The 25,810-nt window shown below is 37.7% G+C and overlaps 1 protein-coding gene across 1 annotated transcript; it reads right to left on the bottom strand.

The window, feature by feature from the left end:
* Nucleotides 1-1,217: 1,217 nt before the first annotated feature.
* On the bottom strand, nt 1,218-24,377 carry LOC111345006 (uncharacterized). Its single transcript, XM_088751271.1, has 17 exons — nt 24,361-24,377; nt 24,197-24,268; nt 23,753-23,824; nt 23,149-23,220; nt 21,537-21,608; nt 12,556-12,627; nt 12,006-12,077; nt 11,204-11,269; nt 9,860-9,931; nt 9,039-9,110; nt 7,899-7,973; nt 7,036-7,107; nt 5,833-6,853; nt 4,648-4,729; nt 4,008-4,046; nt 3,152-3,583; nt 1,218-2,727 (listed from the first exon to the last, which is right to left on the bottom strand). The coding sequence occupies exons 1-17, from the start codon at nt 24,375-24,377 to the stop codon at nt 2,588-2,590; spliced, it is 2,520 nt and encodes an 839-aa protein (XP_088607397.1). The 3' UTR covers nt 1,218-2,587.
* Between the last annotated feature and the right edge of the window lie 1,433 nt (nt 24,378-25,810).

The following is a 25,810-nucleotide window of genomic DNA, read 5'->3' as shown; positions in this document are numbered from 1 at the left end:
AACTCATTTCAGCGATAACGGTATAAGTTAAGCTGTCTGTCGATTTGCTGACTTGCCTTCAGCAGTTTCTTCAACTTCACTTTTTTTTGCGGCGGGTTTTTCCCTCGCCAATTTTTCCCATTACTCAATGTTCAACAGAACGAGATAAAAAAAAAAAAACGTGACTGCTATGCAGTACTTTTCCTGGGAAAATTTCGATCTGATTGTAATTGATGCCAGAAGGTCCCGTCTTCCCATTGGTTCGCTGTTTCAGGAGATAATCTCTTGGTTTGGCGCTATTTGTTGACAAACCTTTAGGAACTAAAATCTCGCATTTGGTTTTAAGAGGAATAAATACACTTTGAGCGAATTTATAGGTTATGTAGATTTGACCGATTTTCCTGAAATCTCGCCAAAACATTACAGGGATAATGACAAACGAATGTGTGACAGAAAATTTTAATATCTGAAATTTTTTTTACGCGGTTCATTCATGCAACACGTGTCGCATATTTTACGCTACTCTAACTTTAGATGCAGATATCTAGAGTTTATAGTCTCTTGATTGCGGCCTATCGGGACGCCTTTGATTGGTTACTTGAGAATGTGGGTTTTGATGATCTGCTTTAAATCAAGTCAAACGTTTGCTTATATCCTCCCTCACGTGAATTCACTGTCGGGTGAATAGAACTTTATCAAACTGTAACATTTCTACATCCACCACCACCTCCGTACAATCCGCCAGAATACTACTTCGTCATTGTTACATTTATATCCAGAATTAGGGGCGGGCGATGAAATCAAATGAGAAAATTTAGGATTATTATGGCAGTTTGTTGAGACACTGGAAAATTTCTTTAAAAAAAATCCACTCATGACCTCTTAGCTGATAGATGTACATCTAACATCAATATGCATATTCTCGATACTGTCTTGAGGAGAATTTGTTTAATAATTGAGGGCTTCTGAATTTGGCGATTATTTCCTTTATTCTGGTGACCTTACTGTCTGATTCAGGGGTGATATGGTAAGGAGAAATCAGATGCTAGTCATTCTTAGGAGTCAAAGAGTTGAGGAACATGGGGGAGGGGGTAAGGAGAGATTAGATGCTAGTAACTCTTAGGAGTCAAAGAGTTGAGGAACATGGGGGGAGGGGGTAAGGAGAAATCAGATGCTAGTCATTCATAGGAGTCAATGGGTTTATGGGTTAATGGATAGTTATCTAGAATAAATCACAATTTTTTTTTAATTTTATTTATTTAGGCAGACATGCTTGACATTATACAGTGACTTCACTGGATAGTTGACAGTTTACCAACATAGGTTTGACTGATACATATCACTCAGTTGATGTTCGTCTTCCTGTCTTTCTGTATTACGTCAGTAACACCCTTTTTTTCTTTCAATTTGTACGAGCTTCTGCAAAATTTACTTAGGAGTAGAGAGAGCAAAACATCCAAATGAATAAATATGTGAGCCAGATACACATGCATCATCTGACCTGAGCACTTAGTACATGCGTGTCGTGGGGTAAATAAAATTATGGCATAACATTGTCAAGTAATGCAGCCATCTACTAATTACTTAAGATCTTGCATTTTTTTTTTGAGCAAATCATGAGTAAGATATCGATAGCAACTTGAAATTGGATAAATACAACTCAGGGCCTTGCATTGTTAAACTACACAACCTTCTGCTAAACATCGTGGAAGTTATAATTGCGATGAAATAAATCATGAGTAAGATATCATTAGTAAATTTAGACTGAATAAATATGATTCATGGATTTAAGCAGCCATCTACTAAACATATCAGATATTACCATTGTGATGACAAAATCATAACCAAGATAACTTCAGGTTGAATAAGTATGATTCATGGCTTAGCATTGCTATACAACACAGCCTGTTACTGAATGCTTACAGTAGGTAAGATACTGATGGTGACTTCAAATTGAATAAATGCAATTTATGGCTTAGCATTGCTAGACAAGCCATCTACAAAATATATCACAAGACCTTAAGATTGAATAAAACAAATCATAAGTAAGATAGCAATATGTGGTAACTGATTTAAATTGAATAATTATGATTCATGGCCTAGCAATGTAATACAACACAGCCATCTACTGATATCAGCGTTAGATTGTATAAATATGATTTATGGCTTAGTAATGCCGAAAAACACAGCAGTGTACTTAAAATCTTACTATTTTTAACTGACATGTAAATAAGGGGTGAAAGTAATCTTTTCCCTAGCAGCCTATTAAGTTTGCCTGCTCAGATCATACCCTATATATTAAACAACTCCATATGCTGCTAATTTTTCTACACTTAGCACTAACTGAACTAAAATTCAATCTACATCTGAAATAATTTTATAAAAGACTACTCAAAGGTTAACTATTAATCAAGGAAAAACCCTTAGAGATTGATGTTATGGGTAACTTTATCTGCCGGTCTTTTGGAATGACCTCTTATATTGATAACCATACGGCAACTGTATTTTGATGCTATTTAGGAAAACTACTGCAGGTAACTACTTAATCAATTCCAAATTAAATTTGTTTCACAAAGAATGCACTCCTCTGAGAATACAGTGTTATTGATTACACACTCGTTTCTTTTATGCCATCGATCGCTTCGTAAAACTGATCAAGGTCGCTGTCATCGTCAAACGTGGCCAGCGGTGCTCTTGGAGACTCTCGCCCTGAGGCTGCTGGGAGATTTTCATGTGCTTTGTGTTTATCTGTTGCATAATAACATGACACAAGGCAAAAAGAAGACATTCAGTAACTTGCCCTGCATTAAATACTTGCACTCTGCTCAGACTAATTCATAGCGAGATTGTTATATAAAGTGGGGCACCGTAGTACCACGCAAACCTCGCAAAAGCGCTTCCCGAGAACACTATTTTGTCGCTTTGCGGAAAGAAAAACAGTTCCAAGCCTTTCCAATGAGAAAAAAAGTTATTTCACTATTCGAGTAAACCGCTCAATGTAGTTCAGCTGGGTAACAAAGGTGACGAGATTCTAGAAACAAACAATTTGTTTAAGGAATAGCGAGGAGATGTTGTTCACTACTAGTCCTCCAAATTGATGAAAGATATCTCAATGCAACAGAGTTCTTTTATTTTTTTCAAAGGAAGCGGAGGCTAGAGCTGGTATACATACCCTTATTCGCGATAAAATGCTCGTCTTCCCCAGCTTCCTCGTCCATGCCATCTTCATCTTGCTTCTCACATTCTTCGAAGTCCTTTTTTGGTTCTTCGTCTTGTTTGTCAGGCTCCTCTTCAATGTTATCTTCAACGTGTCCTTTGGATTCTTTGCAGTCGTTTTTCGATTCTTCTTCTTGTTTGTCAGGCTCATCTTCCATGTCGTCCTCATGTTGTTCTTCAGATTCTTCTTCTCGTTTTTCAGGTTCGTCTCTCTGCTCTGTTTGGCCTTCTTGGTCATTCTCTGGTTTTTCATCCTGTTCAGTCTCATCTCTCTCTCCAGGCTCTTCACGATCGGTCTGCTCTGCGTTTTGCTCATGCTCACTATGATCTTTCGATTCGTCATCACTGTCATCGCTGTCATCACTCTCTGCTTCTCGATGGATTAGAACTGAAAAGAGAAAAGTTATAAAATAAAAAGTGCTCTGTACTACAACTGCTACATCCTATGAGCTTTCTCTTGACAGTATTTATTAAAACAATAACTTTGATGGCAGCTCTTCCAAAAAAAAACAAATCAAGGTAGCAATTTTCATAAAGTAGTTTCTCCCATAAACATCAGCGGCATTTCTTCTGAACTTTACCGGGTAACCTTGGCATTTAAATAAGGCCGACGGCTATTAACGGGATTCAATTTCCGGTCATTTGAAATGTTTTTTTCTTCGCCCATCCTGGCCTCCGACTGCAAGGGTTAGTTGGTTCAGAGGCATGAATTCTTTACTCTCTTACCGAAACTAAAGGGCGGAACTTCTATTTACACCTCGATCGATCGACTTTACCCCCATGTTTACTTGAGCGGAATAAATGTTTCATACCTTCTTCGATGACTCGCATTTCCATGCCCTCATCTTGGCCTTTGGAAAACAGTTATAATATTAATCAAGCGTGTTCAAATGGCATTTACCTTCATGATTGTAAAATCAGTGAGCTGATCGGTGTGTCATATCTAAAGCAATAGTCAGCGTCGCCGAAGATAGTATTTTTAAGATAATCATGCAGAAGTGCAATCACCAGAAGGTTATCGCGTTGCAATGAAACTTAATCAGATTTGAAGAACAATTGAAATTTGGTGAAACAACCTTGCACGACAAATGCTAAAATCAATTAAAGCCGACATCACAGAGGACCACTCTTAAATATGCAAATCCGCTCAGCAGGACTCTGGTGATGACTTTCCTTCATGCAGGTTGTCTTGATATACCCTCAACCGGGAAAAATCAAACTAATCAAAATTAACCCTAGGCGTTGCTCAAAATGAGAAATGAATTTCTCATGCCTATGGTTTGTTCGGAAGACAGAGGTTGTACAAAAAATTACTTGATCTAATGTCAATGTTAAGTATATTTTGACGTAAAATTCAGAAGAAAAGGTTTGTTTTGAGAAACCGCGTCTTCAACGAACGACAAAATGATGATATTCCTTATTTCCCAAAAACATGGTTTTCGATAAACGTACCTTCATTGTTTTGATTTCGTCCGCACTTTTCTATCAAATAGCCCAAGAACTGTTGGAATTTAGGACTCATAATACGTCGTACCTAGATGCAAGGCATCAAGAACAAAAATAGACAGTCAAAGACTGTATGTGGCCACTGGTGAAGCACAAAATTAATAGCATTAAAAAGCCAGAGGTTTTATAGTGACGCTAGCACCTAGAGTTTCAGAATATTTGTCTCACATGCTAAACAGAAAACCTGCCTCATCACACATAATGATAAGTACCCTGTTCCACAAGAGAAAGATGATTCAGGAATATATTCTCCAATCGACATTCAACCAGTACTTAAAAGTGGTAACAAATAATAGTGTTAAAAATAATAATTATAATGATAACAATGTTAATATAACAATAATTTAAAGGGGCTAGCTCGAAAGACTCATGGTTTCCAATCCTCTGGACTCCAGCATGCCTATTCTTCTTTTAATTCGCTTGTCAATTATGAATAATCTGCCTATTTTACTGCAATTCCATATTTTGAGGCTCTTTTTTTTTTCATGCGTAAAAAGTATTCGGTCATTCCGCGTCCCAAAATAATCCGCAACGCCGCTGATCCACTATTGATCTATACATGTAAATAGGGCTATACAACTAGTTAAGTAATTAAAAATTTAATCCACCGTTCTTCTGTTTCTCAGTTCCTCCGTTCCATCATTCTTTTGAAGAACTGAGGGTATCGTATTTCGCAGCTTGCTCGCTTCGCAAATTTAGCAGCTCTTTTAGGCTTAAGTCGCTGATTCAAACTTCAAAATGCACTCTTCTCAAAGAAAAAATTCCTCAGAGTATTCATTATGTACAGATCACATCTACTGAGATATTCCCGCAGAAAAAGTTTGATTTAAATTAACCATCGGTGGATGCCACTGTAAAATTATTTTGAGTTCTTTATCGTCAAAAGGTGATACGTTTATGCAGCGTTCTGCTTTTGCGAGGGTTTTTTCTAGAGGAAGTTTTTTCTTTTGAAAGATCAAGGACAATCCGAAAATATCCAAATATCAAATACCGCTAAAAGTTCCTTCGTGCTAACCCAAATGTTTTGCTTAAACTGGTTCATGTTACATTGTTCACGGTATGGAACAAATATTTATGAAAGTATCCTCTAAATTTCATCTTATCAAAGATATGAAGGTTGCGAGTTAGTACCTGTTTTGTTGATAAAGTGTAGAGAATGGGATTGATGGCAGAGTTAACAGGCAGAACAAAGACTGCGATCCAAACTGCCAGGTCACCAGGTGTACGGAAGGATTTTTCCAAGAGAGACCTCATTCCAATAACCACAATAGGCAGCCAGCAGACACAGTCGGTAAGAACAATGAAGAACACTCTTTTGGCGAGCGAGGCCTCCCTCCTCAGATCGGCTGCCCTTTGCTTGGCTTTCATTTTCCTCTCTCTTTCGGTCCCTTGCTGAGCCAGGCGCCGGTTTGATGTGCAGGACTTGTAGATAATCATGGAATAGGCCACAATGACGATGAACACAAGAATAAAGTTTAAACCAACAAACATGGCAACAGAGTACTCCCAGCCTGAGGGCTTATCAGCAGAAAGTTGCAATGGGAGACATACGACTGATCTGCCATAAAAGTGGTGACCTTTTTGGCGACTACCAAAGTAGTCGATGCCCACCGTGGGAATAAATGCAATTAACCCACCAACAATCCAGATAAGGAGACACAGAAAGTGCGTAACTTTGATTGTAAGGGACTTTCCACGATAGGGGAACAGAATATTCTTAACCCGGTCAGCGGATATCAAACAAATCGTCATAACAGACACCTCACTTGACAACACGGCAATGGCACCTGTTATCTGACATGACAAACTTGAACGCCAGTTATAGTCATGCAAGAAATACTGCCCTGCCCAAATGGCATCCATTACACCTATTATGATAAGGTAGATACCCATCAATCCATCAGAACCGGCCAAATGTATCAACATGATAGACTGTATCTTATTCTTCTCCTTTGTCTCCTTAAAAACCAACCGCCACACGATGACAAACACAGCACCAACCAGCGACATAATTCCGACCAGCCAGAGACATATCCTGGGGGCTCGATCTCTGAACATAGTTTCACAACTGGCGAAGCTGTCGACATAAGCAAAGTCGCAATCTGCGTCCTCCTTCGTCAAATGGCAACACATCAGGTTGGTGTCTACAGTCCTTCGGTTCATAAAAAGAGGTCACATGAGTCACAAGAGGGGAAGAAAATAGAACATTTTGATTCTGAATTTAAGACAATGAAAGGGTGATAATAATACTCAACATGTTGCCTTATTGTATACAGATAAATAAAATTTCTCAATTGGACATCTCTAGACATCGAGAATGTTTCACTGACTTACGCTGTTATTAAATTATTCATGTTCGAGAAGAAACCGGTAGGTAGTTCTCGCATTTCGTTGTAATGGAAGTAACTGCAAATTAAAGGAAAGCGATTCAATTTAACATCATTCGCCAATTTATAAACAAGCTGCTGTCTTAAACGTAAGTATTTTCAAGCTTTTGGGCTCTCTTCTTTCCGTTGCTCCACCCAGCTCTCACACCCCCCAAAAAATTAAACTCTTAACACTTTATGTGACTGCCTGGGATTCAGAGGACAGGAAGGAACGGAAGGGTGTACCATTGTCAATGAACAAACTTGTCTCAATTTCGTTGAGGCCCATACGGTTAGGACCCTGTCTGACTAATGAAAAAAATGGGCATTTTAGAAGAAGAGAGAGCAAGTAACCAACACTCCCTTTCCAACGTAGTCACACTTATCTGAGTTAGAATATTTCGTTACGGAGTACGGAAAACATACCTAATATGTCGAAATGTGTATACATGCCATATTACAACTGTTATCTACTTGAGAGGGAACGTTTGATTGTGAGGAAGCCCTCATTAGTTTTTCCCAAAGTTCTCAGTGGCAAGATCTGATTGGTTTTCAGGAGTATAAAATTCGCCCGTGAATAACGGTATAAACTTTGCATTAGTATACAAAGCCCATCCCTAGTTTTACACTTGTAGAGGTATCTATGGGCAACTCGAATAATGCAATTCTTAACTTGCATGATTCGGCTAATTGGATTACTTGTCCGTGAAGATGGGCGATGGAACGCTAATCCGAGAGCTATGGGTATTGTTTCCCTTTAATTTGGAATGAACTCTCCGCGAAGCTTAATCAAACGCACACCTTGAATGATAGCAGTTTGTTCATACTCACAGGAATCGAATACTTGGCGCGATATCTTTGAATTGCTCGTTGCTAACTGTGCGGATTTTGTTGAAATAAAAGTTCCTGTAAACGACGATAGAATGAAAGGGTAACTCCTTAATGACAAAAACGAGAGCATAAATTTAGATTTAAAAAAAGCAGCATAAGAGACTGTGAAGGAGCACGAGTAACACCGACGAAACACGAGTGACCACGAATGACCACGAGTAACCCCGAGTGATCATGATTGACTAGGAGTTACCATGAATAACCACAAGTGACCAAAGTGACCACAGTGACCACAGTGACCCAGAGTGACCACGAGTGACCACGAGTGACCACGAGTGACCACGAGTGACCACGAGTGACCACGAGTGACCACGAATGACCACGAATGACCACGAGTGACCACGAGTGACCACGAGTAACTCCGAATGACTATGAGCGATCACGAATGACCACTACTTGCCATTAGTGACTCGTGTGATCAAGAGTAACTAGTAAGCAGTAACCAGAGGAAGGAAGTAACGGTGTAATATTCCTGCTTCCCGCCACATGAACCTTTTATCCAGTTTTAAACACTCGTCACTCTTCTTCGTCAACTTTTCATCTTTGCCTTTTTTGTTGTTTTGCTTTTATCTCTTATTTCATATTTTAACGTATTTTTGGCATTTATTGCTCATTTTTTTGCCATTCATTTCCCTAACTCCCTTCCTTCTGTTTTAGTAAACTGGGCGGAAACGGGTTCATGACGTAACAGTTTTTGATAGCGAAGTAGATCTGGGAACTGTCATTTCAATGAAGGAAGCGATTCATTGTCAGCCTCCGGGAATGGTTTATCTATTTTGAAATCACAATTTTTTGGATGAAGTCACCTGATGATAATGAGATTATGATGTCAGCCAAATTTATGACTTCTTGCTCTTGATCACGCGTGGCCACTCGTGGTTGTTAATGGTCACCCTCGGTTGTTAGTGGTCACTCGTGGTCATTCGCTGTCAATGGTGATCACTCGTGCGTAATTTTTGACAAAACCTGCTCAAATGACGGAGATGCAGAAAATGCTGACGACTGCACTTTCAAAAGACCCCAGTTTTGCAGAGCTTCACTAACGTCGATTAAAACTGTTAATGAGAAACAAAGACTTACATAGACTGCATGTTTGTTAAGCCTTTAAAAACTCCACGCGGCAGGTACTGAATATTGTTCTCATAAACAGCCCTTGAACGACAAAGAGGACAGGTCATTATTACTTAAAGTACAGAAAACTCTAGAAGCAAACTTCCATTCCAAAAAAAAACACTCTATTAGCTTTATCGACTCTTCCATGTCTTATTACAAAAACATCTTTGAACACAATGTGACGCTAAAAAGAAGATTGAAAATGCCTCACTGCTTGGGACTACTTAAAAAATTAGGTAACGGCAGATAGCGGTTGCCTTGCTTAATCCGATTATGAGTACGCGCTGATTTATGTATGGGAAAGAATTGCTACATCCTTTTAGTATATGTCTTTTTTTTTCTGTCATGTGACATCATGCCAATGAGATCCGAGTTGACAGTTGCTATCCTGGATGTAATAGGAACTTAAAACTCGAGCAACGTCACACGTGACGTTGGTAACCTCCAAGGTGTCTAAATCTAGGCCAGCCAAGGTACATTAGGTTGAGTAATTCAAAAAAAACAAGGGTGGGTGAGGGAAAAGTCTGCTCACTCTTTGTACCACGCCACAGATTCAATTTAACTTATAATTAAGAATTACTTATTCCTCAAGTATATGTTCTTTTTTCTCTCGCAATCACACATCCTCTAACAGAAAATCTAAATGAATCAAATGATAAGACAGCCGCTAATGAACATTGATTACAGATGATCAGATATCTCGTGTAAGGTAAAGAATTTTTACTAGTGTAATTAGATATAATTTCCGTCCGCCATTTCGTTCATATAAAATTGCTGAGTTTACTTACAGGTCTTTCAATTTAGACAGGCCTTGGAACTGATACGGTGACAGGGTTACGAGGCTGTTTTTCTCCATGTATCTATGCGATTAATGAAATGCACGAGACGCTCTTTATCGCTCTTTAACAGTAAAGATCATTTGAAATCATTCATTTGGGCTTAGAAACTTTCATCGTCGGGTCCGGCTAAGATCATTCAAATCGTTTTTTCCACCTCCTATAAAAGTTCTTCTTTGAAACATTCGTGCTTTATTCTTCAGCAAACTCATCAAAGTTGTCCCAAACTTCATTCAAAAGTATCGCCAGACTGCTTTCACCGAGACGAGAACATTTTCATCACACCACGCTTACACTGATTGTTCTGACTGTCGGTTAAATAATGGCTTAACGACGATATATACCCGGGGTGTACATCATCGTAAAGCCGATGTAAACTGGCTGGCCGATTTTGTGCCTAGTTCATTTTGTGCTCGAGCAAAAGCTCGTATTTAAATTTCATATCGTAATACGGAACTCGAAGCTTTTGAAGACCTGTTGTTGTTAGAAAAAACCTGGGAATTATAGACTTTATCTCCTGATTAACATTCTACTTTAAATTTAGATTTTGAAAAGATTCCCTATTATCTAGTAGACATTTTTTCGAAGAGGTTTGAATAGTCATGAACTCAAATCTTTTGTAATAATACATTTGTTAACCCCCTTGATTAACCGCGTTGTTTTTTCTTTGTTACGATTTTGAACATCATGATCATTATCACATGTCGCTTTTAGCCTCATGGGGAGGCGTCAATAAAGTAGTGTGTGGCATTGTATTTTGGTAGATAAACACTAATGAAATACCTTGCGAGCTTTCGCGTCGAGTGAAAGTAACACGTTATCTTCACAAGTAAAAATATCGCCGTTACTAAGGTTCCATAATAAATTGTACCTTTTGCAGCAAAAGCGAAATGGTTAGGTTTTTTTTATCGGCGTTTATATAATGAATAAAATATTACATGCACCTGGCCACCTTGAGATACCAAGTTTATTTTCTCGTGTTGAAAAGTATCTTTCAAAACTCGAAGAGAGATTTCGTATCTTCGCGCGGCCATGTAAAATCCTCCATATGTTGCGGTGTCTTGAAAATATGATAGTTGATGATTCTTATTTTCTGCATTTATTTTAAAAGTTAGTGTATATTTTTTGGATTGAAATCCTTAAACCAGCTGTTAATTAGATCATGAAAATATAAGTTAAATAACGGGTAGGCACATTGATCCTCTACTTCTAGCCAAAGCTCCTATTTCATTAATTCTCAGTCACTAAGCAAGACACGTACTGAACTATTTCTTATTACAAACACGAATCACTTACATTGTTTCTATCTCGGGGAGATTTTTTAACTTTGGCAAACGCTGAAGCTTGTTATTGGAGAGAAAGCTTAAAAAGAAAAAAACAAATGGGAATAAAAAATTGAAAAGTAAGTTAACTGTGTTGAAGTTTGAGACTCTTGGAGAATTTTCTTTTATCACAAAAGCGACCTCGTGAATTGACAGTAAGACTTAACTGTTTATTTTCAAGGTAATACATCTTAGATGAGTAGCTAAACCTTTAATTCCTGGACTTTTAAAATGTGAAAAAATAGTGCCAATTGTACTTCCACTGTTTAAATGGTCGTTTACATATCATGACAGGATTTCACTTCTCAGTGTTGGTGCATCGAAGCTATGAATTCGAAGTGTCGCTCATATCGCAAATCAGTCTTGTAGTAGTTGGGCTGTAGTTTTTCAAACCTTCCCTGATCGCTTGGCAAAAAACAAAATGAAGTCACAAGTCGAGTGGAGAAAAGCGCTAAGCAAGACAGTGAATTTCACTTGTTTAATCTATATTTTCTTTTCACACCTGTTGGTGACCAAATCCCCTAGAGCATAGTTAATCCTGTCCCCTCGATTAACTATGACTAGAGTTAGCATTATATACCAGAGCGGAGAAAGGTCCCCACCTCTCTCCACTCTCTTATATGCTGAAGCTCGTGAAGTGCATACAGTAGTTTACGTTGATATGTTTATTGTAATGGCATTCTATTTGGAATGGCCACAATGCAAAGGTTTACTTAAAATCTCTAAAAAAAAATTACGGTTTCACTCGTTGTAAAGGCGTACAAAATGCCACTTACAGCCTTTTCAACTGAGTAAGGTTGCCAAAAACATCTTCGGGAAGACGCTGAATTTTGTTGTTTGATAAATCCCTTTGAGAAAAATAGTTAGCTAACATTTAAGAACACAAATTTTTCTTGGAAGATGGGAAATTCCCGCTCCCAACTATTTCTGTAATGTGAACCAAATCAGCTAGCTGGTAATAAAATACTAGTAACTTTTTTTACCAAATAAGGAATGAACAGCTTCTTTTAAGTGTCTTTAAAAATATCAATTATGACCAAGAGTCTCCAATATGCAGAAACTGGACTCAAAGGACATATTTATTCCATCCTTAAAAATGAGAAACCTTTTGTTTCCACAATAATGGGAGGCAGACCATTCATTGTATTATGACATCTATTATTCAAATAACACTTTCCTCAGTAATTTCCAAATGAGCAAACTCAGTACGAGAAGGGTAGAAATGAGCGATATTCTCAACTGGTTTGGATCACCATGTATGAGTGTTAACACTGACCTGTGAAACGTTTTATTATTTTTTTTAGTGCATACTAAAGTCCTACTTACAGTACTTTCAGTTTGGTATTACTGCTTAGTATCCCTCGTGGCAAACTCTGCAACTGATTGTAGGACAAGTCCCTGAAAAAAAGTTGTGTTTGGGGAATGAGTTGATTGCCGGCGTGAAAAAAAGATAAACAAACAAACATTCAGTTAATAAACTACATTTCCAAGGGTTAGGTGGAACTCTGTCATTTCTACCTTGGATAACTTTTTTTCTGCCGAAATTCTTATCCGATAGAGCTTAGGCAGATGTAGTTCATTAATCAGTTTTAGTAATCAGTTGTAGTAATCATTGAAAACTTGAAAACTCCCTCTCTGGAAACATTCAAATTTCCCAGTCCAATTTTTTCGGGTTTTTGTTACGTTCGATAAATAGATGCACGTTATTCGATGGTTTAACAAGGTTGTAAGGCAGACGGATGATTTCCGAGTTGCGTCTCATTTATTTTCATTTTAACCAGGAAAGATGCAAGCATTGTGCAAAATGTTTGCTTGTCGAATAAGGGAGAATATGGATTCAGTTGGCTTTAAATCGAAATTTTTTTGTCTATTGGATTAGCTTTGGACAACTGTTCACAGAAGCGGGTGAAGTCATCTGGACACACACAATGTCACGTGACCCAGAGAAAAATAACAACCCAATGCATATGTCATTATTAAATTTACGATTTGATTTTTTTAAGTCTCCTTTCATTATGCAAAATTACAAGCAAGCATTTTGAGTTAGTATGAAAACGTACAAAATGAGAGCAAAAATGTGTCGACAAGTTTTTTTAAGGGTAATTTCTCTGTTTTGTTATTTTTAGAATTCGTCAAACCCGTTTCTGCGTTTCAATGAAGATATATTCTCTTTTAATTTAATTCAAAGGAAGAAAGTGCAACTTTTCGTTTTCGAGAGCGGCACCTTTTTTGTCTACAACGGAAGTAAAACTTCATTGTGACATTTTCTAACTTTGGAACGTCCTGTTTATGAACTACTTACAAAAAACTGATCAAACTCCATGTCCGACTGGTTAACTAGTGGCTCCGATAAATAAATCAAGAACGAGAGGTGTATAAAACCATACTTTGAACTGCTTGAGAGCAATTGATCACAAATGCAATACAGAGGTAAGGAATATAATCGTAACGGTGGTCAATTAACCATTTCAACTTTGTTGATATATTCAAATTATTTCGAAACCTACTTAACTCTCACTTTTATTTGCCCAGTTAAAAAGGAATCGAGTGAGAAAGTTTGAAATGCGCTGTTACATAAAGCTTTCAACTTGCCCCCTCCTCCCCTTCTCCCTCGCGTTCTTTAACGCAAATAAAACTTGTTTCTATCACCACTTTATCCTCAACTTTTTACAGCTGAATCTGCACAAGCTAATAATTTCTTAGTAAGTTGCCACTCCTTTAAAGCACCCTCATTCCGATAAGCTCTCTATTTTTCAGCCAAGATTTTGAAGAAGTGCTCAAGCGTTTATTCGAGGAAGTGCCTTAAACAGAATTGGTTAACCAGGTTTGACAGTGGCCGTGCAACTTCTCAAGATAAGATTCCCTGATAAGATTAATACATTTACAAATAAGTCAAGATATCACTGACTTTTTGCAACGCAGTTTGACACATTTACGCCCAAGAATTTATTAGTAATTATGCCAGAATCATGCTCGCTCCTCTAACTACGGTATTATACACAAACTTATGCCGGTATAATTCATTTGGGCCTATCCCTGACCGTCAAATAGCTTCAATTAAGGTCCTTCAGATCTCACCATTTTTACTGGTCGTCGGTTCTGCATCTCAAAGACTCTTTGGATCTGAAGACTGGGAGGCCAGTCTCCAAATGTTTCTAAATATGCTAACTTTAAAATCACATTTCGTATTACAATTTTCGCCCAAATGCATATTTCATTGAGAAACACACCGTCTCTTCGCTCCTTACAATTAGAATGTTCTCTGCCTAGCATACGAGAGGATGGCTCAGACTGGGTGTATATCATCCCCTCAGCGAATAAAGTGACACGTGTCTCTGGGATATTAAAAGAAACGTCTTGCCATCTAACTTTTAAATTGAATCAGCTCCTTGCTAGGTTCAAAATCCGAAACAATCACGTCGTACAAATTCCAAGAATCAGCAAGATTCTTTTTGTAGGATTTCTGATTTTAGCAAACAAGAGGCTTTAACTAATATTTCGGTAGGGATGAGTGTCAATCAGCCACAGTTTAAAAACCAGGCGGCGACAGTGTATTATGAAGGACAATGGAGTTACCGGCAGTTTGAATTCTCCGTTCTATGACCTCAAATCGCTGCTATACGAATTTGTTGCTGGATAAATGGCAATTGCTAAAAGTGCGAGAAACACTCCTACAGATGTAATTGAATAAAAAACTCTGACCTTTGAAGCCCAGTCTAAGACTTCAAGGGATGTCACTGTCAGGTTATATTCGTACGGCACCCGAACTGAATTATTTCTGAGATAGCGATCGAGAACTAGAGACTATTCAAATACAACTGAATTAATTCACCGTTTTTTTTTTTCGCCTTCACATATCGGACTGTCATCGGAATTTCACTGTCAGGTTATGGTTTTAGCCAGCCAAATCATTCAATTTGGTTTAAACCAGTCCTTCTGGGATATGGCCAAGAAACAAACAGTTAATTTTATAAAAATCATACGAATAGAGTTAGGCAAGGTGAGAAAATAATCCACAGCCCTATCAAACCTTCAAGGTGTCCTTTTTCAAAATCTGCACGTCTACTTAAACAGTATTTTTCGAAATTCCTACTCTAGACATTTAGTTTCACATAGAAAATAGTGTCTAACATATTTCAATTTTATCTTATTTTAGAGTTTATTGATATTTCAAGGTGTTAATGATAACCATCTGGAAAAGGGTCGTAAAAGGGGTTTTAACGTAAAACGTATCTCATAGAATAGGAAAGTGGTCAAGATAGGCACTCGTCGTCTAGTTTCCCGCTATTTCGAATACGAAAATGCTCCTTAATGCGTAAAATAACTTGAATTTTATCTCTCTTTGGTCAATATTAAAGCACGGAAATTCTTTACACGTGGACGTGCTATTTCAGTGAAACAACTGTGAAACACACAAGAATCTCTGAGTAGAGTGACGTTTGAGGCTCCGATTGGGTAGTTTAAATACGGAATAACCGAGGATTATCGCTCACAAGTTCAAGATTACAGAATAAAACTCGAATCCTATATTTAACAATAATTCGCCGAAGGCGAGGTGAATATCGTCGAATAGTCCCCGAGACGTAGTCGAGGCGATTATTCGACAATAATCAGCGAACCTGAGGCGAATAATTGTTTTAGTATAATTTCAGAGCTGAACAACAGAGAATTTTCTAAAATCATAACATTTTAGTAACATTTATTAACATTTTATTTTAACATTTTATTTAGAAAGTCGTGCTGAGAACTGAACCCAGTCAAGAGAGGATAAAGTGTCGCCCCTTGGCCCATTTAATAGATACTAAGGAGTCTTGTGTGGATTGTCAAGATGGGAGTTAATTAGATGAAAAAAATGAGAATTATGGCGGCTTATTCCGTTCGCTCTATCTGTTTGACTTGCCATTAGTCAGATAAGCGTGACAAATTCAAATACGTCGAAGACTTACTCTAAACAAGGATTTCTGTAACTTGAAACGTCAGGAGAGAAAGCACAGAATAAGAAATCTAAGCAGATATCGTTCGCTGCTGATCTTGTGACACTCTAGTGCTAATTAAATTATTCCAAATAAACGTCCACTCCAGTAACTTCCTTCTTCGATGAGAGATTTGCTGCTGATTCCGGCGGAGCTTCTAGAGTTTACTAATCCTTTCAAAAACACGTCTTAAGGAGTCCACACTCGAGATATCAGCATGCACTCAGCAACTTGTCTAAAACTGCGTTTTCCTCGCTCTGGTACCTTCAGCATCTAAATTGTGACATTTCTGTCTTTGGTGATCGAGAGGGCTTACTACAGTATTCAGCACGTAGCAGCATAACCGCACAAAAGTCATGCGGGTGATCGGTGAGCCACCTGAACAAGATGGCATCTGAAATGTTCAATCAAACAAATTTTATTTAGTCACTTAGGAAAACTATTGTGATTCAGCATTCCAGAACAACGACCAGGCTCTTACATGTGTAACCTCGAGCACATTGTTCGTAATGCACGCACATATATTGCAGGCTTTTTCTTCGAAGAGCATGCAGAAGAGTGTATCCTCAAAATAAAGGTCATAGGAAAATCGGAAGAGACTTTTCACGAATCCGAGTATCAAGTTACAACACTATCAATCTTCAAGGTATTGTTTTTCAAAATCTGTTCGTCTACTTACACGGTATTTTTCAAAATTCCTACTATGGACATTTATTTTTACATAGAAAATGGTGTCTGACAGATTTCTCTTTCAGCTTCTCTTAGAGTTTATTGATATTTCAAGGTGTTAAAGATAACGATCTGGAATAGGGTCGTAAAGGTGGTTTTAACGTAAAACGTATCTCATAGAATAAGAAAGTGGTCAAGATATGCACTCGTCCTCTAGTTCCCGCCATTTCTAATACGAAAATGTTCCTTTTTGCGCACAATAACTTGACTTTTATGTCTCATTGGTAATTATTGAAGGAGAAGATTCTTTACACGTGGACGTGCTATTTCAGTGAGACAACTGTGAAACACACAAGAATCTCTGAGTAGGGTGACGCTTGAGGCTCCGATTGGGGTGTTTAAATATGGAATAACGGAGGATTATCGCTAACAAGTTTGAGATTACAGAATAAAACCCAAGTCTTATCTAAGGTGTTAACCCACACCAGGCATAATAGTACATGATTCCTGTTGTTTTTCAGTTTTCAGTGTTTAGGAGATTGAAATGCTTCAGATGCTGATAGATTTTCACATCGGTAAGATCTATAGCAAGGCTTTTCGTGGACTCTGCAGGCATCAGACAAAGCAGAAAATTCCTCTCTCAGTGTGTAATCGACAAAGACACCGGTCCACGCTTTTGTATCTTCACACCTTGATTACTGCAACTCAATCCTTTTTGTTTCAGCTAATTATCAATTTGATCGTTCACAGAACGTTCAGAACACCACAGCTGGGATGATTTTGCCGATTACGAAATTTGAACACATTACACCGACTCTTATAGACCTAAAATTGCTTCCTGTATCATTCAGAGTTCAATTTAAAATTTGCTTCTGTCTGTCTTTAAGTCGTTGAACAATCTGAGATGTGTTATCTCTAAAACCTGCCTCCAACTATGCTCTTCGCTAGACTACGCAATATCTTCTGTTCATTCCTTTGTCACCTGCTCTACACTTGGGGACCGCGCTTTTGCTCATGCTGCTCCTGCCTTATAGTATTCGTTGCCGTGTGTTATCAACCAGATCCTTTAGCCGCCTAGCTAAAGTTAAAAAAGAACTGAAAATCTTTCTTTTTAGGAGAGCGTTCAGTACCAGTTTATCATACACGATTTAGCGCTTTTAAATGTACGCATAGTTTTTAGAGTTATTCAAACGTTTTTTTTTCTTTATCTTATTAATTATATCAAAGAACTCATTTACAATACGGGAAGAACAAAGCTCATCAGAACGAAAGTTTGTTTCACCCCTTCCTGCTTCTTTTCCTTCTTTTTCGTTCCTTTTTAATGGAATTGTCAATGCGCCAGTTGACATGTACCTTGTATGGGGGTAGTTGTCTGCAACGTTATAATTTGGCGATTAGTTACGTCGCCCATAAATTACTTTTGACACCGCGTGAGTTCCCTTCCAGTTTACTCAATAAAAGTGCCGTTCCTAGTCTGTTACAACGCTGGTGACATAGCTAACACTGCAAAGCTGACCTTGGGCAATTTTGTTCCTCTGGATATTGTCTATCCGATATCAATCCGAGGGAAAGTATGAACTAAATATAACTCTTAGTTGTGAAAACACCATTTCACAAGGGCGGTTTTGGAAAGACTTTTAGACTTCAGACTTTTGGAAGACTTTTAACAGCGATAAATGTTCAAAGGTTCTTCACTTACAGCTCGTGTAGCTTGACTAAAAGATTAAATAAATCACTAGGCAACTTCTTGATTTTGTTATTTTTTAACAACCTATAAAAGTTTAGAAAACGTTTCTTGAGGGTGACAAGATAAAACATAAAGAACTGTTTCTCAAAGTTTTCAAATTTTGATATGATTCTAGGAAAATAGAGGGTTTTCTCAATCACTAACAAATATCTGTTGTGTTTAAAGCAAGGTTCTTTGCTTACAACGATTAAAACAAGGTAATTTTCCTTTTATCAACTGAGTTAATAATGCAAATTGACCACGGTAACAGTTTCAAAGCTGACGTTTCGAGCGTTAGCTCTTCGTCAGAGCAGTGGAGGAATTGTGGGTTGTGTGTGCCTACACGCAAAACTGGAGCTACGCTATTGGTGGCAACATGGTAACAAGAAAAAAAAAAGAATAAATTAGTCGAATGAAAAGCTTTCCTTGATGCCGTGGGGATTAACAGTGACGATTTGAAAGATAAACTCTGTTCAGAGTTTTTCAGCTTTTCGAACTACATAAATGTAAGGAAAGGCCGCAGACTGCGATATGCCGCTTAGAATGATAAGTCAGATTGAATTGTCTAGCGACTGGTTTTAATGCATCCTTGCTATTCCTTTCTACTGTCGCGGAGGTGTTCTCGTCTTCCTGTTTCAGCAATGAATATCTTTTTGCAATAAGTGTGACATTGGCGGAGGTGCATGTGAAGTGATCAGTAACCTTAATTGATCGTGTGGGTCCCGATATTTTCTAACTTTATGAATGAAAGGACAAGATTTGGATCGTGAGCGAGTGCATTTGAAAGTTACGGGCTGATGACTAGTTTGTAGTGAACTTCTGACCAAAAAGTTGCCTATGTTTTTTAAGCCTTTGAATGAAATAAGTGGAGGTTGCGAAAAGATAGTACCAGTCTCTGAATCGTTTTGAAGTAATTTTAAGTTTTTAAGAATAATGGATTTAACTGCGTGGTTGTGAATGTGAAATGTGAGAGTGAATAGAATGCGGTGAGTATTTTCATTCTGTGACATTTGTAGTGCTGACTGTCGAAATATTCGTTGGGCGCGGTGGTGACCCGCTTGAACGACAGAAACAGGTTCCTTAACAATATATCCGGAGCATATCCACATGGAATTTGTGCACTAGAAATGCTGTATTTATTATTATTATTATTATTATTATTATTATTATTATTATTATTAACAGTGCCTTGATCAAAACAATGCTTGAAAGCTAGGAGAACTTCGCCATTGAGAATGACAGCATAAATAGAGAGATGTAATATCCATAGTCAACTGAAGTGTATCTTCGCCAAGGAAATTAAAGCCGAAAAATTTCAGGTGCGTGTTGGCTTTCTTTAAAACCTGATGGTAAAGTTTTGACGATAGGAGCCATAATTTTGTCTAAATAGCTGGAAACAGGTTTGGTGGAACAGCTGCAGGCCAAGACAACGAGTCGACCTGGGTTGTTAGGTTTGTCAATGTTAGGTAAAAAGTAACTCAAGCGTTCTAGGAGGGTTGATGGCGAGACTATTTGCAGTAGCCGGCAATTGTAAAACAATGAATAATTGAATCTCCACGCAACTTGCTGTTGTTAAACAGTCTTTGAGTATTTAAGAATTAATAACGATATCGATACTGATAATAATAGTATTGAATATGTTTATGTACAATAGACTTGTTAAATACCTACAAGTTTGACAAGGAGAAAAAATCAAGTCAAGAAAATCAGTGAAAAAAAGACCTGATGTTACCACACCACACAAGCCTCTGGGAGTGCGGTGCACTCCCAGATTTCCGCGCGGTGCGCATTTTTTTATTTTCGAGATGGATTTCGCCGGAAAGGAGGGATTGCAGAAGGTAAATCCTTCATTCACTTTTTGTATCACACCCTACGAAAATGACTATTATTTCCTGATCTGAAGAGCTACTGACCGTAATCGAGAATCCGCCGACAGTTGCAAAATTTCGTAATTCGTTTTATTTTTTCTAAAGGACCCTTTTAATGAACCTTTTTCGAAAATTATATCAAAAAGTTCTATCGCGCTTTTTTTCTCCAAAGAATCGACAAAATACGCCTAAATGGCCGTTGTCCCCCCCCGCCCCCCCACATAAAGAAATGAAAAGTTATGCGACTTTGGAAGCTTCGCACGCTACAACGCGATGCAATCCCACTTTTAAATTTGTGTACGAACAGATGGTCCTTTTATCTTTTACGTTTAAGTCTGAATAGTAACCCGTTGAAATAAAGTACCTCGCGTCTCTTTCGCGGAGGTAAAATAAGGGTCAACTTCAATGGCCTATGAAAAGGTCTGCCATTTATACATACAAATCGTAATGTACATCATCGTAAAGCTTTATCCTTGTATTTTAATTTCTCCAATTCTCTATTTTGGCCCGCTATAAGCGGCACTTCCAGGTTTGCATGAGTTAGGGCTATTTTGTCGAAAATGCAATGCGAACCGCTGAACAGCCGTCACGACCCGTTTAAAGGCCTTTAAAAAGGTCTTGTAAAAAGGTCTGTAAAAAGGTCTTATTTACAAACCAAAATATATATCATCTTAAAGATTTGTACTTTTAGTTTAATTTCTCTAAGTTTCTTTCTTGGCCCGCCATAGGTGGCGCGTCCAACTTTAAAAGAGTTTGGGCTAAAAAATGACAACAAATGTAAAGCGATCCGTTGAACGACTGTCACGCAAGAGGTCGAGGCCAATCTTTCAACTTGGCCAGGAATGTATCGCTCTTAATAAGATCTGTTCTATGTTACTAATCTATCTTTTAGAGTCGGTTGTTTAACATAGTATTTTCTGAAGGGAAATTTGAACATATTGCCAGTGTTCTCTTTTAATGAGTAATTTTCAGTTCTTTATCGACCATGAGGAGAATGTCATGCAAATATCAGCGCCGAGCAGATATAATATTTCAATATCGTATTTAGTGATGATTAAATTGGTGACTTACAAGTTGGTCAACTCGGTGTTGCTATTGAAGACTCCAGGTGATAGCTCCTTTATCTGATTGTGATTTAGGTATCTACGAATACATACAAGTTTCGTATATGTGCACGATCCTTCGCAGTAAAGCACTATTTAAGCAATAGTGAAAATCAGACCTGAAAAAGATTCAGGCCTGTACGGGATTCGAACCACCGACCTCTGCGATACTAGTGCAGCGCTCTACCAATTGAGCTAACAAGCCAACTGGGAGCAGGCCATCAAATTAATTCGACATAAACCCGTAGATGATAAATCAAACAACAAATATATATGAAATACATATATATGAACTGCGGTTATGAAACGTATATGTGCACGATCCTTCGCAGTAAAGCACTATTTAAGCAATAGTGAAAATCAGACCTGAAAAAAACTCAGGCCTGTACGGGATTCGAACCACTGACCTCTGCGATACTAGTGCAGCGCTCTACCAATTGAGCTAACAAGCCAACTGGGAGCAGGCCATCAAATTAATTCGACATAAACCCGTAGATGATAAATCAAACAACAAATATATATGAAATACATATATATATATGTATCATATATATGTATTTCATATATATTTGTATTACATATATATATATATGTATCATATATATGTATTTCGTATATATTTGTTGTTTGATTTATCATCTACGGGTTTATGTCGAATTGATTTGATGGCCTACTCCCAGTTGGCTTGTTAGCTCAATTGGTAGAGCGCTGTACTGGTATCGCAGAGGTCAGTGGTTCGAATCCCGTACAGGCCTGAATTTTTTTCAGGTCTGATTTTCACTATTGCTTAAAAAGTGCTTTACTGCGAAGGATCGTGCACATATACGTTTCATAACCGCAGTTCATATATATGTATTTCATATATATTTGTTGACAGACAAGTTTGTGAGTTGAACGCCTTGCGTTACTTTTGTTGTTTTCTCTTGAGGTTGTTAATTTCAGGCTTTGTGATAAATTGGAAAATGTAAGATTTTTTGAAAAGCTGGATCAAAGTGTTCTCGTTATAAAAGCGTCGACTAACATTGCTCGACTAGTTGAGCCAACCGCGCGTCAATGAATAAAGAGACATTTCAACGCTGATAACAACTACGTGTTTAACTTCTTTTCCACTCTTCTTGTTGTTTGGTATTTCTCTTTTCGATGCCCTGGAAAAATTCTGAGACAAACGATACATTTTGGAATTGGTATATTTCATATCGCACAATTAGTCTCAAGCCGGACTCGACTTAAACAAAACGACAGTGACAGCACAGGACAGTACATAGGCTTAAGATTATAAATTGAATAATCGACATGTACATGGACTCATGGGTGCCTCCAATTAGGAGACCCTATATTACACTGTAAAACAAGTATCTACTGTACGGAATTTTGAATAGAGCTATATTGTGAGTTAACGAAGTTTCCATTCACTGATTCTCTATAATGACTTTAAAGGCCTTTTTAAACAAGATCAATGATTAACCAGATTCTATGCTCTTGGTGGATGACGTTTGATACATCCCACATTCTTCTTATGGATCAACTAGTTACTGTCCAAGACTCTATCAGCGATAAATACTCAAACATTCTTCACTTACAGCCATTGAAGCTTGACTAAAGGAGTAAATATGTCTTTTCCCAATTCCTTGATTTTGTTATTGTTTAACCACCTACAAGCGTTTAAAAACTTTTCTTAAGGGTAAAAAGAGAAAGCATGAAGAACTGCTCGAGATTTTAAAACTTTAATAGTCCAGCCGAAAGAGGGTAAATATAAGCGGTACGCAAGCATCCATTTCTTTCGCTGATTTTCCTGACATGCGATACGGAGGGGCTACTCGTAGTCTATTTCAAGTTGACCAATTCGGTTTTGTTATTAAAGACTCCGGGAGGTAAAACCTTCATTTAATTGTTCTTAAGTCACTACGAAAATGACTGATATTCCCTAATTTTAAGGTCTTATCTAATACATTTGTTAATACAGCTTCTTAACTGAGTCGGTTATTCAAAATAACATGTGCTGTTGCATGAGTAATTTGAACAGATTTCCACGGAAAGGTGATCTCTTTCAATGGAAGTAACCCTCAGTTCCTTGTCGCCCACTAAATAAAGAGAATTCTAACTCATGCCAAGGAAATGTAAGCGTAAACTGATATAACATTTCAATATAGCATTATCTGATTATTTTGAACTTTGGGAACTTACAATTCGGTCAACTCCGTGTTGCTATTGAAGGATCCAAGTGGTAGCTCCTCTATCTGATTGACATCGAGTTTTCTACGAGGACATAAAGGTTAGTGAGTTGAACGTCTTGTGATGCTGTTGTTTGTTTCTTTTCGTGGTTGTGAATTTAAGCTTTTGTTTGGCATTGGAAAAAGTGAACTACAAAGTGTTCAGTCACAGCAAAGGACGTTGCGTAAGTTTGAGATTAGAAATTGAATAATCGACATGGTGCCTCCAATCACCCAAAAGAGAGATCCAATTTCAAACTTTTGGCACATGCGACAATAGAGAATTTTGACTCCAAGTACATTGCCGATATGCGAAGTACTCTGAGACGTGCACAGAGGCCTAAACCAATGATTAACAAGATTCTGGTTATTATCCAAGACTCTATCAGCAATACTTATTCATAGGCCCTTCAATTACAGCCACTGAAGCTTGACTAAATGAGTAAACAAATTACCACGCAACTTCTTGATGTTGTTTTTGTTTAACCACCTACAAGAGTTTAAAAACATTTCTCTCATGTAACAAGACAATGCAAAACGATCTGCTCGAAATTTTTTAATTTTAATATCCTAGGCAAATACGGAGTAAATATAACCATCGTACGCGTGCATTGAGAGTTGTGATATGAACATGAAGTCTTTTTCAGTCGCTAACTAATGTCTTTTGGGGTTCTCGCGACGATGAACCTAACAGTAAGGTTCGTCACACAAAAGGATTATGGCTTCACTGACTCAGTAACTAAATGACTATGCAAAAAGTTGTCGTTCGACAATCTGTGAGTATTTTAGAACCAATAAATATAACGATTAGGATAATAATAGTAAATATTTAAGTTAACCATAAACTTTTTTACTGTCTTGCAAGTTATACTACTAGAAAACCCTCCTTTTTTGGCGAAATTCATTGCGCAAGTCAAGAAAATCAACGTTGAAAAAATTTTATGTAAGCACGCCGCACGGAGTTCTGGGAGTCGCCTCACTCCCATAGTTTTGCGCCGTGTGCTTACACGGGACCAAATTTTTCAAGAAAGTCAAGAAAAAAAGATTTGATATTACCACACCACGTGGAACTCTGGGAGTTTGGCGCACTCCAACAGTTCTGCACCGTGCAGTAACAGCAATTTTTTTCCCTGAATTTTTAGACTTCGGCGACTGATTTCCTCGAAAAAGGGGGACTGCTCGTAGTCTATTTCAAGTTGACCAATTCGGTGTCGTCATTGAAGACTCCAGCTGGTAAATCCTTATTTGGTTGTTTTTTTGAGTCTCTACGAAAATGACTGATATTCCCTGATTCTAAGGTCTTTTCTTAGTTACTTATTTAGAGCTTCTTAGAAACGGCTATTTGAAATAGTGTGTGCTGTTGGGTAATTTCAACAGATTCCCACGGAATAGTGATCTCTTTTAGTAAGTAACTTTCAGTTCCTTATCGACCACTTAATTAACATATTTTTAACAAAAGGCTTGCTAAAAGGAACCCAGTGATATTGGGCTGTAGTAACGGTAAGCTCAGCCTTCATGAACCGATCAACTTTTTAGCGAGTAGATAGCGGAGAAAAGAGAGAGACTTTCACAAAAATATTTTTATTAGTATAATGATAGAGGTGATTTAAAGGCTTCCAGAAAAACATTTTCTGTTTATAAGTATCGGTAATGATCTGGCAACTGACAATTACAGAGCGAAAAAAAGCGCACAGACACTTTCGATTAAATGGCAAACAAACACTTGTTGAATGAATATCACAACGAGCTTCTCAACAAAAACAGTCAGTGATCCTACTGAAAGTATTATTCAACTCCAGCCAAGATTCATCTTTAAAGATTTGACTCTGTTTAGTTTTAAATGGCGAGGAAAGTCGTTGAAAGGAATTTCAAAATGTATGTTTTGAAGTTTGGAGAGTCTGTTTATTTGTTTATTGCAGTGGCGTTTGTAAATCATGATCTTGTCTTTGCTCCACCGAAAAACTTAAGTCAAATGACACAATTTTCCAGCTGGACGCAAAGGGACTTAATGCAGTTTTTAATTGAATTGAAT

This window comes from Stylophora pistillata, chromosome 1 (assembly GCF_964205215.1).
Source record: "Stylophora pistillata chromosome 1, jaStyPist1.2, whole genome shotgun sequence".
Taxonomy (NCBI): domain Eukaryota; kingdom Metazoa; phylum Cnidaria; class Anthozoa; order Scleractinia; family Pocilloporidae; genus Stylophora; species Stylophora pistillata.
Note: the sequence above shows the minus strand (reverse complement) of the source record. Positions and strands in the feature narration are given on the sequence as shown.